Source organism: Thunnus maccoyii, chromosome 6 (genome assembly GCF_910596095.1).
Source record: "Thunnus maccoyii chromosome 6, fThuMac1.1, whole genome shotgun sequence".
Classification (NCBI taxonomy): Eukaryota; Metazoa; Chordata; class Actinopteri; order Scombriformes; family Scombridae; genus Thunnus; species Thunnus maccoyii.
Window position 1 is genome coordinate 32,310,300 of NC_056538.1, and position 15,135 is coordinate 32,325,434.

Genomic DNA, 15,135 nt, shown 5'->3' on the forward strand with positions numbered 1-15,135 from the left:
GAGCAGCTCACCTACATTTCAAACACAAAACTGATTAAACGGATTATATGTTTAATATCTAATTATGATACAGCACTAGAAAGCAACTATGTTAAAGCTCTTACTGTTTAATGCTTCAGAAGGTTTGTTTACATCAGTAATGGTTGTAAATATGAGAGCAAATCATTCTTATATTTTAAATGCTGATTGGATAGAAACAAACAAAAACATAAATGATGTCACTCTTTTCTAAGTCAAACACTTCAGTCATATATGTTCACTTGCCAGCATTTTATATTTTGTAGATTCACTTTTTGGGCTTTAATACAAACAAATTTGTCAATAAAAAGCTTTGAATACAAAATCACATTTTTTTCAATGTATGTAGCAACTAAATTCAACATGCCTATACAAAAGTTAAAACCATGTATCAACAAAACATCAACTTCTGACAGTGCATATGTCAATAATCCAGTGTGTTTAAATTGGTTTAATTTAAGAAGTAAGAAAATCACCAAATTTGGAGATACAAGGTTTTAGCTGGACAGTGAGGATATGGAAATCTACAGTACAATAATTTCCAAATAGCATCAAAATTAGTTTCAGCACTAAAATAACAATATAAGCTCTATTCACAATGTGACATTTTCCTTTAACATAAATTGACACTTTCAGCACATTTAGACATAAAAGTGTGTTTGATTGTAACTGTAATTCACTTCAGCAGTAATGAAAGAAAACAGTTTTGTACATTATCATCAGACAGTATCAACTGTAATGTCTTCTCTGTTCTATGATCACATGCAGAGCTGTGGGGATCTGCAGGCTTTACCACTCTCTAAAGGCAGCAGTACACTGATGATTTCACAACAGGTCTGTTTACTTTTTAAATCTGTATAAAGGATGCACTGAGCCCATCTTTTGCACTGTGATAAATGCAGGAAACACTCACTAAGACTTTTTTGTAAAGGTACTCACAGCAAGCTTCTGAGCTGTGAACACAGTGGCAGAAGAAGTTTTGTAAAGAATAAAAACAGGAGAGAGATTTCACAGTAAATCCTGTCATTTTGATACCTTTGAAGACACATGACCAATCACTGCAGAAGGTGAAAACCATCCTGATGGTTTCACAAAGTTAACGTTCAAATGCAGAACTTCACAATTCAACCATTTCGAAGGAGTTCTCTGGATGGTTCTTTATTCGTGGTCTGGTGGAGATTTCAGCTTTCTTGTATTTCTTCTTCTTCCAAGCAAAATAGATGGCAATCCCACCCAATAGAGAAAGTGCCACAACTGGTCGCAAAACACTTACAAGCAGCGAGTTAGCTGTTCAGATACAGAGACACAAAAATCACATGTCAAGTTTGCACTGTGACAGCAAATTACTGAAAGTACTACAGATGGTATTGGTGAGTGTGATGAGAGTGGAGGGTTTAATGGACAAAATAATGTTAGTTAATTTTCACTTATTAATGTACCATGAGTCATCTCTGCTGTTGGTCACAGTTTGATTGTAGAGTGTGATATTAATGGAGGGCTTATCTCCTTACCTGTGATCACGATCATGGTTGTTGGATCAATACACAGAGTGTTATTGGCTGAAAACACCCACTGTGATATGTTTGTCCCATCGGGTAAGGTGCAGTTGATGAATATGAAGCCTACGGACAAACAAACAGATCAACTGTGACTAATGTACAGTGTAATCGTCAATTATCAAGTTGATTTCTAGTTATGTTCTGTCTCACCACACATAGATATCTTCTTTTCTTTCGAGACATTACTGACGTGATTCCTGACAGAGCAGACCAGTAGTCCTGAGACGTCTTGTTTCAGAGTGATGATGTTGGTCTCATTATTTCCAGAGAGGAGCTGAACGTCTGTCAGTGTGTGTCCATCCAGAGTCCAGCTGTACTGAGGACTGTCCCCTCCCTCAGAGGAGCAGGACACCCTCATCCCTCCCTGGGACAAACACTCAGAGTCCAGCAGGACAGAGGACAAAGGAGCTGAGCGAAACACAGTCACATGACTTTTTAATGTGGCCATAAACATATTCAGTGTTTACAGTGTATGTATACAATGCTTGCTAGTTATGTGGCAGACTTTGAATATTTCATGTGAAATGTTTGTTTGCAAAGGCAAAATGTAGAAATAGTATTTGTATAGTAGTATGTGTATTTGTGTGTATTTACCTAGTTTCATTTTCCAAAATCATTTGTATTTTGAATTTTGAATCTATAATTCAAATTATGTAGCTGTTGGTTTATTGTGAATAATACAAATTAAATTATAAGATTAATAATAGCAAAAGTATTTATTTACCTTGAATAGACAACTGAAGAGTCCGCTGTTCTGATACATGTCCATTTGAATCAAAGGTTTCAAGGGTATGTTCAGCACCATCAGTCCTGTTCAGGTTATTTATCCTAAATGTTCCATTACTGGGAGTAAAGACGGATCTGTTCTCTATCAGATTAGACACAATCTCATCCTTTCTCCCATTAAGTATTCTTGTTGTTTTGTTTTTATACCATAGGTATCTAAATATTTCTGAGGCGTTGTCCATCAGCTGGAGCACCACAGTTCCTCCCAGAGCTCCATAACACTGAGCTCCATCCTGTCTGCCATCACAGTGGGTTTCAATACCTGGAAATATAGAAAAATACAGTGAAGAAAATGTTATGACAGTTGAGGTCATTGCATTTCTACTAAATTAACAACTGTGACAATGTTTTATGCAGGTGCAAATATTCATGTTTTGAAACAGAAACAACTCTGTCTCTCTCAGAGCACAGTTAGCATTACACAGACCTGTCAGTTAGTCGTAATATTTCACTGTAGTACATTTTGTCATTTATATTATTCTAGTTTTAGTAAATTAATCTCATACATTCATTACAAACTCATGCTGTGTTTTTCCACATCTACAGAACTTTATTTTGGAGATCTGAACTTCTCCAAAATTACTAAATTATATATTTGGTGGGAATTTGTATAAAATGATAATTAAACTCTCAGTAATTTCTATGATGATTCCAATTAAAATAACATACTGTTAGTATAAGCATGATATAACTGAGTGTTTTATTGTTTGTTTTTAGTTCAGTTTTCCTGAACTCTCAGGGGAAAACTTTAATTTAATAGATTCATCTGTGGTAGATAATAACTGTAATTTTTACTGTACATACACATGGATGTGGAACTGATCTTCAGATTTGCTATTGCTCTAAGAAACAACTTTTTGTAACATTTTTTAAAAACCTGATGGACCAAAGAAAAACAGAAACATCCGTTTCAAACTGCTGCATTTCTCAATTGATTATTAGAACTGGATTAATCTATAAAAGTGATCTATAGCTATCCTATAGCTGCATAAAAAGTCATAGTTGCACAACATGTTATTCACATAACGTTGAATCAATATTAAAATGTCAAATAGTGAAACAGCTCACCATGAGAGACTCCGAGCAGCATCACCAACAGTCCAACCACAGCTTCCATGTCTCCTCACTGTTCAGCCTCTGTTCACCCAGTCAGCAGCTTTCAGACAAACTTCTCTACTTTATTCAATAGAAAACATGAACATCCTACGCTGAACAGCCTGAAATACAGTCCTGTATGTGATCGGCTTCAGAGGAGAACGTGCTGAAACTTTGACCAAGCAGAGTGTCGTTTCTGTTCATCTTTTTACAAACAGGGAGAGAAAAAGGAAGTGGTTCTAGGTGTCACTCATATGTGTGACGGACTCAGTGGTTTGACCTGTTATGTTTTAAATGTAAAACAGCTCACAGAACTCAGACAGGAAATGGGTCTGTACACAGATATGTGACCACTAAATATTTCCTTATATGCACAAACTAAAAGTCACACTTCCCATACAAGCAAATACAGTAAAACTATGTTTCTGTCATTGTGATAATTATTACTCAGCAGCACTGTGAGATGTTTTCATTCTTCCTCACAGATTCAGTTAGAATCCAAAAGATATTGTATATCTCCAGGTTTCTTAAGATTTGATTATGATCATTTAGTCAGTTATGATCTTTGGTTAGTGGAGAAATTAGTCCATTTTTTGTGTGAGCCAGTGATCACACTAACTTGGAACAAGCCACTGGTTTATTAAGACTAAAAAAAACAAATCATATGAACAGAGAGCCTACATGCAAGACTGCCCTCGACGGAGCATAGAGCGTGTTGATTGGCTTAGCCATAAACACTTCTACAGGTACGGTGGCTCATAATGAACAAACAGAACAATCATCTAACCAAATGATCTACAGTAAGTGAGAGAGTTTCCACTGTTCAAATTAAATTTAATTAATTTTGTGCTCTCAACTGATAATTGCAAAATTCAGTGATTTGGATCTCACTTTCAAAAATTTCATTAGCATTTACTTGCTCCACCACCTGTGATTATAAATTCAACCCACAGGAAGCTTTCAGATTGTCGCAACATCAAACCATTTACTGGCAGTCAGTCACAGCTCCAAACTATCACTAAACTATGTGTTGTGCGTCACACTCACTAATGAACAGGCTATGCATGTGACACTAATCCCTGAAATCCTAGTTGTCAGTTGATTCTTGTTTGTTAAAAGTATTTATTTGGTCAAAGCTGTTTTCTAGCCTGGAACAGTATTAAAGCTGCATCAGTTAGGATGATGTCAAACTTTACTTATTGACTAAAAGTGATCTTGTGGCTGCATAAAATCATCAATAATGATTTCTAATTTAATACAAAACATATTTTTGCACAATATTAAATCCAATACTAACATGTCAGATGGTGAAACAGCTCATCATGAGAGACTCCGAGCAGCATCACCAACAGTCCAACCACAGCTTCCATGTCTCCTCACTGTTCAGCCTCTGTTCACCCAGTCAGCAGCTTTCAGACAAACTTCTCTACTTTATTCAATAGAAAACATGAACATCCTACACTGAACAGCCTGAAATGTCTTCTGTTAGAGACCACCCTCAGAGAAGAAGTTGTTGAAGAAGTTGTTGAATTCAGTCACAGGTTTTATAGGTGGAGAGATGGAAAGGAAGTGAAACTTGACATGGTCACTATTTACAAGAAAGAAAACCACACCCTCTTCCTCCTGTGATCTTTGTATTGTTGTGACTTCCTCGTCTCCTCTATCTTTCTTGTACTACTCAACAGTCACAGACATATAATGAAGCCTATGACAAACAAAACTCTAATACTATACTTCACACTAACATTACATTTCATTTAGCAGACGCTTTTATCCAAAGTGACGTATACATGAAGTACAATCCAAGCCACAGGTGACAGTGATGCTTCATGTCAGTCATGCAGTACCAACCTAGCAGCTGTTGTCTGCTGCGTTTCAGTTGCCTTCCATGATGCTCAAAATACTTAAGACACAAACTGCAAAACAAGTGATTGATCAGTCTTTTAATACACAGAAAAATACTTATTGATTCAATAAATGAGGCTGTATTCTACCATCAAACTGGGGTTTTAGAATGACAGCTGGTAGTTCAACATGTAAACTGTCTATTTGTGCTCATGGGGAAAAGATTAAAGGTCAGTTTAGCACAACTATGTGCTGAATTTGAAATGTATTATCCTCACTGCAATGTAAATCATTGACTCCTTTAAACTGTAAAATTTCACCTTTCAAAACTTTTTTGAAGGTGTTGGTTTATGTGATGTTTGGTTTGACTGATGGTTGTTGTTTCAAACTAACCACAGGTCCAGTTCCTCATTTATCACAGAAACACTGACGTGTCCTGCTGGTCCAGTGGTCAAAAGCTTGTTTGAAGTTCACCACTTAACTCTGTCATGTCATCCTGTCTCTCTCTCTCTCTTTGTGTTTCTCAGTAGATTCTGTCACTCTCAGTTTTCATGTACAACAACCAGAGTGTGGACTTCAACCAGAAAACAGAGTCAGTGGCCTTAACGGGCCCCCTGTTGACGTCAGCTGATCAAACTTGATCTTAAAATATTTATTTTACAATGTGTTGATAAATTCTATGCATATTAAAATTATTGGTCACCAAAGCATTTATTCAATCAGAAACTTACATGCTCAGCATTGAAGAATGGGCAGGAGCCACCAGTTTAGGTTTTATAGTTGTATAATGTTGGCATAGTAGGTAGCATCACATGACTGTGTCACGACATAAAATGACCAGCTTTTTTAATAGGTAAAAAAATAAATGTTTGATAGTGGTTCAGTCTGACCTTTCAGAGTTCAAGTACAGCAGTCGAACGTCTTTGGATCAAAAGCAGAATGACTGCTGAACAATTTGATCCCCATAAAAAAAAATGGCTTTTTGATCAGATGGCAAAAAGATGGCAGATTGTTGGAGCAGCTTTATTATCCTGCCTTTATGCTGTCAGAAGTTCAACTGTCTTTTAAGAAGTGGGCTCAACTAAAAGATTATCTCAGGTGGTTGTTTTTAGAACACTACAACTATCATGGGCCATAAACACTTATTTTATGGCAGTGTGAATCAGCTGAATGGCATGTCATGGCTGTCGACCTTTAACCCCAAACTCTCACACCAAACCAATCATGTAACCTCTATCTTTGATTAAACCCACAACAAGTAAACAGCAAAACTGCTCAGGTCAAATTAAAGTACATAGTGTCATTTTAAATTCAAAGAAGAAGAAGAAGAAGAAAATAGCACACACTAGTTGGTAAAACTCAACCGAAGTTAAAAAGCATTTTAATAAAGAAATAAAATGTGATGAAGAATAACAGCAATGAAGAAGAACAACACTGAAATGAACAAAACTAACACTAAGTTAGATTAAATTAAATTTGGTATAATTCATGAAAGATATTTTCTAAGAAGTCTTTTATATAAAAATGTAAATACGCTGAACACTGCGTATCACCTGCTTTTACGGACCTTAGCGTACACAGATTCATCTTCTGATGGTTTAACAGTTTTCCGAGGTCGCCCTGAAAAGTTGACTTGGCCGTACTCCACCTCCATCTCTGCCATCTGATGCATCTGCCTCCCCTGCCGCTGCACGATCTTGACATCAGCACACGTCAATTCTTGGTCTTCTTCTTCTTCTGTAGAGTGGAAGGAGGAACACGTTAAACACTGCATGACTACACATACTCAGTGATAACAGCGGATTGTTAAAGAAATTCTTTGACATTTTGGGCAGCAGACCTGAAAAGACTAATAGTACTCTCCTGTTTGTACATTAAATATGAAGCGATAGCCAGGAGATGGTTAGCTTAGCTTAGCACAAAGACCGGAAACAGCTAGTCTGACTCTTTCAAAAAGTCTAAAGTTCATTAATTAACAAGATATAATATGAATTACTGAACTTTAGAGGTGCTGGTAGGCAGATTTTTGTACCTTCATATGGAGCCAGGCTAGCTGTATCCCCGTTTCCAGTCTTTGTGCTAAGCTAAGCTAACTGGCTGCTAGCTTCACATTTAACAAACATATAAGAGTGGTATCGATCTTCTCCTCTAACTCTGAGAAAGAAAGATAATTAGTGTCCCAAAATGTCAAACTATTCCTTTAATCTATGAGTGGACAAAAAACAATCATCTTTTAATGCAGTAATGACAAAAGAAACTTTGTACCTTTAAGTTTGTTGTTTTGCTTTTTCTTGTGACTACAGACGACTGCCACCCCGACTATTAACAGAATGACCAGCGCTGAGGGGACACCAGCCACTACTGGAAAATAACATGTTTTAGTAATAAAAGACACAAGAGAAACACAGATCTTTCCGTAAACATGTTCTTGATGAAAGGTGTTTTCATGCAGACATACATGGGAAGAAAAGAGAAAATGACATGAATGAATCCACTGCAGCAGAGTTAGTTTTCACTTACTAATGTAAATGTACCATGAGTCATCACTGCTGTTGGTCACAGTTTGATTGTAGAGTGTGATATTAATGGAGGGTTTATGTCCTTACCTGTGATCATGATCATGGTAGGGGTTGTTGTTGGATCAACACACAGAGTGTTATTGGCTGAAAACACCCACTGCGATATGTTTGTCCCATCGGTTAAGGTGCAGTTGATGAATATGAAGCCTACGGACAAACAAATAGATCAACTGTGACTAATGTACAGTGTAATCATCAATTATCAAGTTTACTTCTAGTTATGTTCTGTCTCACCACACGTAGGTATCTTCTCTTCTTTCGAGACATTACTGACGTGATTCCTGACAGAGCAGACCAGTAGTCCTGAGACGTCTTGTTTCAGAGTGATGATGTTGGTCTCATTATTTCCAGAGAGGAGCTGAGCGTCTGTCAGTGTGTGTCCATCCAGAGTCCAGCTGTACTGAGGACTGTCCCCTCCCTCAGAGGAGCAGGACACCCTCATCTCTCCCTGGGACAGACACTCAGAGTCCAGCAGGACAGAGGACACAGGAGCTGAGAGAAACACACTCATATGACTTTTTAATGTGGCCATAAACATATTCAGTGTTTACAATGTAAATTCATATACAGAAGTACAGAATTAAATGCTTCAGTACATGTAATGCTATAGTTACAGTATGTGTGAGTGGCACATTGAGTATTTCATGTGAAATGTTTGTTTACAAATGTGGAAAGAGTATTTGTATAGTAGTATGTGTATTTGTGTGTATTTACCTAGTTTCATTTTCCAAAATCATTTGTATTTTGAATTTTGAATCTGCAATTCAAATTATGTAGCTGTTGGTTTATTGTGAATAATAGAAATGAAATTATAAGATTAATAATAGCAAAAGTAGTTATTTACCTTGAATAGACAACTGAAGAGTCCGCTGTTCTGATACATGTCCATTTGAATCAAAGATTTGAAGGGTATATTCAGCACGATCAGTCCTGATCAGGTCATTTATCCTAAATGTTCCATTACTGGGAGTAAAGACGGATCTGTCCTTCATCAGATTATACACAATCTTATCCTTTCTCCCGTCAAGTATTTTTAAGGTTTTGTTTTTATACCATTGGTATCTAAATATTTCTGAGGCGTTGTCCATCAGCTGGAGCACCACAGTTCCTCCCAGAGCTCCATAACACTGAGCTCCATCCTGTCTGCCATCACAGAGGGTTTCAATACCTGGAAATATAGAAAAATACAGTGAAAGAAATGTTATCACAGTTGAGGTCATTGCATTTCTACTAAATTAACAACTGTGACAATGTTTTATGCAGGTGCAAATATTCATGTTTTAAAACAGAAACAACTCTGTCTCTCTCAGAGCACAGTTAGCATTACATGTCAATGTGTCACTGTAGTACATTTAGGCATTTGGTTTAATCTAGCTTTACTAATTAACCTCACCTGGTTATTACAAAGTCATGCTGTGTTTTCCTTCACCCCTACACATCTTTATATCTGAAGTTTTCCAAAGATACCAAATCATATGTTGGAAGTTCAACTCACAGTAATTTCTACGGTGTTTCCAATAAAATAAGTTAGTATAAGAATCATAAGTGTATTTGTTTTTTTACGTCAGAAAAAAAACGTAAAGAATGGGAGAAAAATTAAATATCTGAAGAGAAGAAGTCCTTACATCCTTAAAGTATAATGTAATACATTCATCTGTAGTGGATACTAACTAATATTTTCTGTACATGCACACTGATGTGAAATTTATTCATTTTGATCTTTTGAGCTGCATAACACGTCACTGAAGAACTACTCACTATACTTGATCCTACTTGATAAAAAGTCACAGTTGCACAACATGTTACTCACATAACAATAAATTCAATATTAAAATGTCAAATAGTGAAACAGCTCACCATGAGAGACGCCGAGCAGCATCACCAACAGTCCAACCACAGCTTCCATGTCTCCTCACTGTTCAGCCTCTGTTGACCCAGTCAGCAGCTTTCAGACAACCTTCTCTACTTTATTAAATAGAAAACATGAACATCCTACATTGAACAGCCTGAAATACAGTCCTGTATGTGATCGGCTTCAGAGGAGAACATGCGGAAACTTTGACCAAGCAGAGTGTTGTTTCTTATTTTTATAGACGGAGAGAGAAAAAGGAAGTGGTTCTAGGTGTCACTCATATGTGTGATGGACTCAGTGGTTTGACCTGTTATGTTTTCAATGCAAAACCGCTCACAGAACTGATATATTGTGTATAATTCTCATCTCTAAATCAATTATAACAAGTCAAATTTGAACCCACTGACAGGTCATTATTACAACAGCAAGTTGAGCTCATGAAAAATCAGCAAACTGTATTTTAAATTCAGGTGAAGACAATGAAGTCTCCAGTCATGAAAAAGGCATAGTGCAATATATGCAAAGTGCAAGACATATATTGTATCTGAATGATAGAGAATAATATTCAGTCCAACTTAAAAGCTTCATAAGAAAATTAAGGATCCTCTCTCTCTCTCTCTCCTCTGATCTATTTTTGCTGATCTCAGCAGAGTTTTATGAATACAGACCTATCCATAAATAATGGTGATGCCTCTGTAAACCAGCAGAGGGAAACCTCACACCTACTTATACTAGTGATGAGACTGGGGGGTTTATTCAGTTCTCAGCAGGCATTAAAGGTACAATCTGTAATAAAAATGTCAACAAAAGGGCAGCTCACCTACATTTCAAACACAAAACTTGTTATATTTTTAATTCTGATCAGACAGAAACAAACAAAAATATTAAAGCTCTCAAGCAGCTTTGGTCGGGACCTCGCACTCTGGCCTGTCGGGATCAGATCATTTTGCTTTTTAAAAATGAGGGATATTTCTTACAAGTTTGGTGTGCTTTTATTTTGAAAGTTTGATTGACAGGATGAGAATTTTCTGCTGTCTTGCTCACACCTGTGTCATCAAAATTATGCAAGTTTTGGGCCCTTTCACTTGAATTTCAATTAGTAAATTGAAAAGTCTTGATGAGTTTGTGTGTAAAATAAATTAATTTCCTCATTTTCATCAAGTCTATTTATAGAAAAGGAAAGACTTTTAACCCACATGACCTGGTCAAAGTTTGATTGAAATGTGTACTGTCAGGTGTGTAGAGACAATAAGTAACTGCAGCTGGACAGAAAAATACTCATATATTTGAATGGAGAGTGTGAGCGAACCCACACCTTTTTGAACATTTACTGCTTCCACATAGTTTTAGATACAAACTTCATTTGAACTTTAAATGAGTCACGAGACTTTGACCTACAAATCTTGAATTTACATGTTTTTTCTATCTTTTACTGTTTTTGAGATATTAGAGTGTGAGTTTTAAAGTCTTTTCTTGCTCCTCCTGTGATTTTATAATGAGTGTGTATTGCGGAATGTTTCACAGCACTGAGGGAGTGACATCACCAGGAACAGTTGGAGAGGAGGATTTTAGAGTACGCTTCTTGTGAAATATCTTCATAAATCCCATGACTATGGCCAAATCTTACATTAAAAATTATATTTTTTAGTAGGAAATTTCATTGAGAATCCATTGATACAGGTTTGAAAGTGGTCAGACTTATAGTTTAGATGTCAGAAGCCTCTGTTTGACACAAAGTTCATGCCCATAGATTGCCTCCCCATTGGTTTACGTTGTAAGGGTGATGTGGCACTGCAACTTTCAGGGCTTATCAAATCCAAACCGTTCAAGTTATTACAAAGTTTTAAAAAGTTTCAAACTTTTTTTCAGCATAGTGTCATAAGTCATCTATTAAAGTTTGAAGTCGATACCATTAACGCCCTCAGAGGACATGGCGTTTGTTCGGGGGCCAAAATTGGGGCAAAGTATTTTGAAAGGCTAATTGCGGACTTCCTGTTGGATTTAGGTCAGGGTTGTCAGCATATGATTTGTAGGTCTTGATGAGACGAATAATTGAGTTTTGGTTTGATCTCTCTACGACATTCCTACGGGCCATGGCTGCCATTTTAGTTACCTCGGTGGCGCTAGAGAGCTTATTTTGGCACTTTAGGGGTTAATTTTTACATTTTATCAAATTTTTCACCAGACCTGATGTGCGTGCCAAATTTGGTGAGTTTTTGAGCATGTTTAGGGGGTCAAATTTAGGGTTTAAGTGGCATAATAATAAAGAAAGAAAGAAAGAAAGAAACACATGAAAAACAATTGTTTTACAGTAGTCTCAGTCCCTAATAAATACAATTAATACAGTTAATAAAAGTTAATGAATACATTTGTACATAAACTTTTAACAGTGCGCAATAAATAACAATAAATAAGAATCCAATAAATATAATTAGCATAATAAATACAATAAATTCAGTAAATATAGTTAATAATATATAATAAATACATTTGTACATAAATTTTAACACTGCACAATAAATAACAATAAATAAGAATCCCATAAGTATAATCAGTATAATAAATACAATAAATGGTATAGTGAAGGATGTGCAGGAAATTAATAACTATATTACATTTTTATATTACATTTGCAAACAAATTATATTTCCCTGCTTGCACGTTGAATATGGCTGATGGACTTGCCTTAAACCTTTATTTCAACCTCTATCTTTCCTTTTTTTTTAGCTCCTCATCAAATGGCTGCCATGCAGCGTCATCAATCTCCAGAACTTCTCCACTTTCAAGAAGTACTTCAAGGATGTCCCTGCTCGTGTCCATCTCTGTCACACCAATGATAAACACGCTGACACTTGTGTCTTTTGGCGTCTGTTGAGATAAAGTAAATGTACCTTGTCACTTAACCAGTGATGGAAGATGTATTCAGTAAGTAAAAGTTACCAACACAGCAATGTAAAAATACTCCATTACCAGTAAAAGTCCTGCATGAAAAAATCCTACTACAGTAAAAGTACATAAGTATTATGAGCTTGATGTAGTTAAAGTATTGCAGTAAAAGTAGTGGTTTGGTCCCTCTGACTGATATATTATTATATATGACATCATTAGATTATTAATAGTGAAGCATCAGTGTTAGAGCAGCATGTTACTGTTGTAGCTGCTGGAGGTGGAGCTAGTTTACACTACTTTATATACAGTTAGCTAGTTTAGTCCAGTGGTTCCCAACCTAGGGGTCGGGCCCCTCCAAAGGGTCAGCAGATAAATCTGAGGGGTCGTGAGATGATTAATGGGAGAGGAAAGAAGAAAAAACAAAGTTCTGATACACAAATCTGTTTTCAGTTTTTGGACTTTTTCTCTAATCTTTGATTTTTGCTGAAATATTGGATCATTTGAACATTTATTGAAATGAAAGCATGTGAGAAGTTTAGAGGGAAAAATCACTATTTGGTGGAGCTGTTAACAACTCATAGACATGTGAAATGTGACCCCGACTACACACTGCTTTTTGTAAGACGTCAAAAGCCAAAATGAGACAGAAGCAGCTGAAACATCTAAACCCACAGAAGAACTGTGACAACCTCTCCGAGATGCAGGAACCACTGACCTGCTAAGTACCAGAAAAACTGTGTGCAGGTGAATTAGGTTTCATTTAGGTTTCTTCTGTTTACTAAACTTTGTATGAAGTTTAATGAATAAATAAAAATAAATAATAAATAAGAACTAGAACAACTGCCTGCTGAGATTTTGCTTCACTAAACGCAACAGAAACAGACTCAGAGTGTAAAAAACATGGCGCATCTCCTTGAGAGTGTCTGGGATTCAGTGTGGACTGATACATTTAATAAAATGGAAGCATATCTCTTCCTTGAGAAAATACTTTCTATGTGAATCAGCCACAGCTTCTCTCTTTCCAGCCCACCAGCACTGTCACATCCTTACAAGTCAAATTGTTGAACTTTTTCTAAATGTAATAATATAAATCCGTAATTTTCCTTTGTATACTTAAAAATTGTAAAAAAAACAACAACAAAAAAATTTAAAAAAAAAGAGGAAAGAACATTATGGCATCTACTGTATTCTAAAGTTGTGTTTAAAAATGAAAAAACAGGAACAACAATGTACCTCAATCTTAGCGTAGTTGGTGGTTTCCATAATCAGTGGTGCAGGAGCTTGTCGGTGAATCGGCTGCTGCATCAGTGTGAAATAATTTATCAGTTTATGTAAATGTAGCTCTGGTTGACAATTTATTGATTTATTTAGCAGTGAAACAGGAAACACCACTTCATTTAGTTAATTACATTTAATTTCAGTTGTTTTGTTAAATTTGTTATATTACATGTTATTGTATGTGTTTGTTATAATTATACTGTATGTGTAATATTTTTTTTAAAAGAAATTGTCATTGTTTACTTCAATCCTTTATTTATTCATGTATTTATTTATGTTTGATTTGCTTAAATGTTTTTTTGTGTTTTGAGCACTTTACTACTTTTTAATACTTATGTACTTTTACTGTAGTAGGATTTTTCATGCAGGACTTTTACTTGTAATGTAGTATTTTTACATTGCTGTACTTTGACTGAAGTAAAGATCTGAGTACTTCTTCCAGCACTGTTTCATTACGGTTACATGAGATTTCATTTGTGACATGTTTTCATCACACCTGCAGGATAATCATCCTCCTCCTCCTCCTCTGCTCTCCATCAGGACTGGAATCAATTTTCAATCAAGCAGGAATAAAAAAAGAAGGCACAGACACAGTGTGTTTTTTGAGGAGATGCCTGGGATGTTGGTTTTAATAACTTAGAAAACATTTATGTTACAGCGATACTACAGTAACAGTACAACAGAGAAATGGAAGGAGCCTGTCTGAATCCAGATTAGTTGGGCTGAACATTTGAAAACCAGCAGGATCTGCTGCAGCGGCTGCTTTCAAACAGCCGACACAGACGCTCATCAGCTTCAGTGGAATGATTTTGGGCTGGTGGCATAAACACACATTAAACTCACTGTCCCAAATGCTGTCTGATGATTTTCCATCACGATAAGAGGGGGGGAAAAAAAGTCTTGGGTAAAAAACTGATTATAAAAAATTGAAGTGAAATCCTCCAAGATTGTTAAAACGCTGCCCTCGCAGTTCTGCATGAAGGGGATTTTCCACACACATGCTGCTTCACATCTACACACATCTCCACTGGAAATGCATTAGAAGGTAAAACAGGTGATGAAACACAGTCCAAAACAGCATTTTATCTCATCTGATTGGTGGCTTTTCACAACATCTGCAGGAAAAGTACCTGGAAAAAAAACAGGAAACTCCATCAAACCCACATTTATCTGACTGCCAGAGAGCACCAGTACCAGACAGTACCAAAAACCAGTAATCACAATTATTGATTCA

General features: G+C 36.2%; 2 protein-coding genes and 2 long non-coding RNA genes across 10 annotated transcripts in view; all 4 read right to left on the reverse strand.

Annotated features, from left to right (window-relative positions):
• Nucleotides 1-255: 255 nt before the first annotated feature.
• Nucleotides 256-1,928, reverse strand: LOC121898691. The gene is made up of 2 exons (XR_006096540.1): nt 1,530-1,928; nt 256-1,305 (listed from the first exon to the last, which is right to left on the reverse strand). It is a non-coding gene; the product is annotated as an uncharacterized LOC121898691 (long non-coding RNA).
• Nucleotides 1,929-2,509: 581 nt separating this feature from the next.
• Nucleotides 2,510-3,551, reverse strand: LOC121898692. The gene is made up of 2 exons (XR_006096541.1): nt 3,432-3,551; nt 2,510-2,625 (listed from the first exon to the last, which is right to left on the reverse strand). It is a non-coding gene; the product is annotated as an uncharacterized LOC121898692 (long non-coding RNA).
• A 4,467-nt stretch (nt 3,552-8,018) lies between these two features.
• LOC121898689 (hepatocyte cell adhesion molecule-like) lies at nt 8,019-9,380 on the reverse strand. Its single transcript, XM_042414038.1, has 2 exons — nt 8,727-9,380; nt 8,019-8,374 (listed from the first exon to the last, which is right to left on the reverse strand). The coding sequence occupies exons 1-2, from the start codon at nt 9,100-9,102 to the stop codon at nt 8,097-8,099; spliced, it is 654 nt and encodes a 217-aa protein (XP_042269972.1). The 5' UTR covers nt 9,103-9,380; the 3' UTR covers nt 8,019-8,096.
• Nucleotides 9,381-14,497: 5,117 nt separating this feature from the next.
• rsf1a (remodeling and spacing factor 1a) overlaps nt 14,498-15,135 on the reverse strand; it is a 33,721-nt gene continuing 33,083 nt past the window's right edge. For all 7 annotated transcript variants that reach the window (XM_042413671.1, XM_042413670.1, XM_042413669.1 and 4 more), the window contains one exon: nt 14,498-15,031. The gene's annotated coding sequence lies outside the window, so the exon portion shown is untranslated. The remainder of the gene's footprint in view (nt 15,032-15,135) is intronic.

Coding starts and splice junctions, on each gene's coding strand:
- LOC121898689 (XM_042414038.1), bottom strand. CDS start 9,102: ATGACCTCAACTGTGATAACATTTCTTTCACTGTATTTTTCTATATTT. Junction 8,375..8,726: donor TCTTCAGTTGTCTATTCAAG/GTAAATAACTAC, acceptor TGTTTCTCTCAG/CTCCTGTGTCCTCTGTCCTG.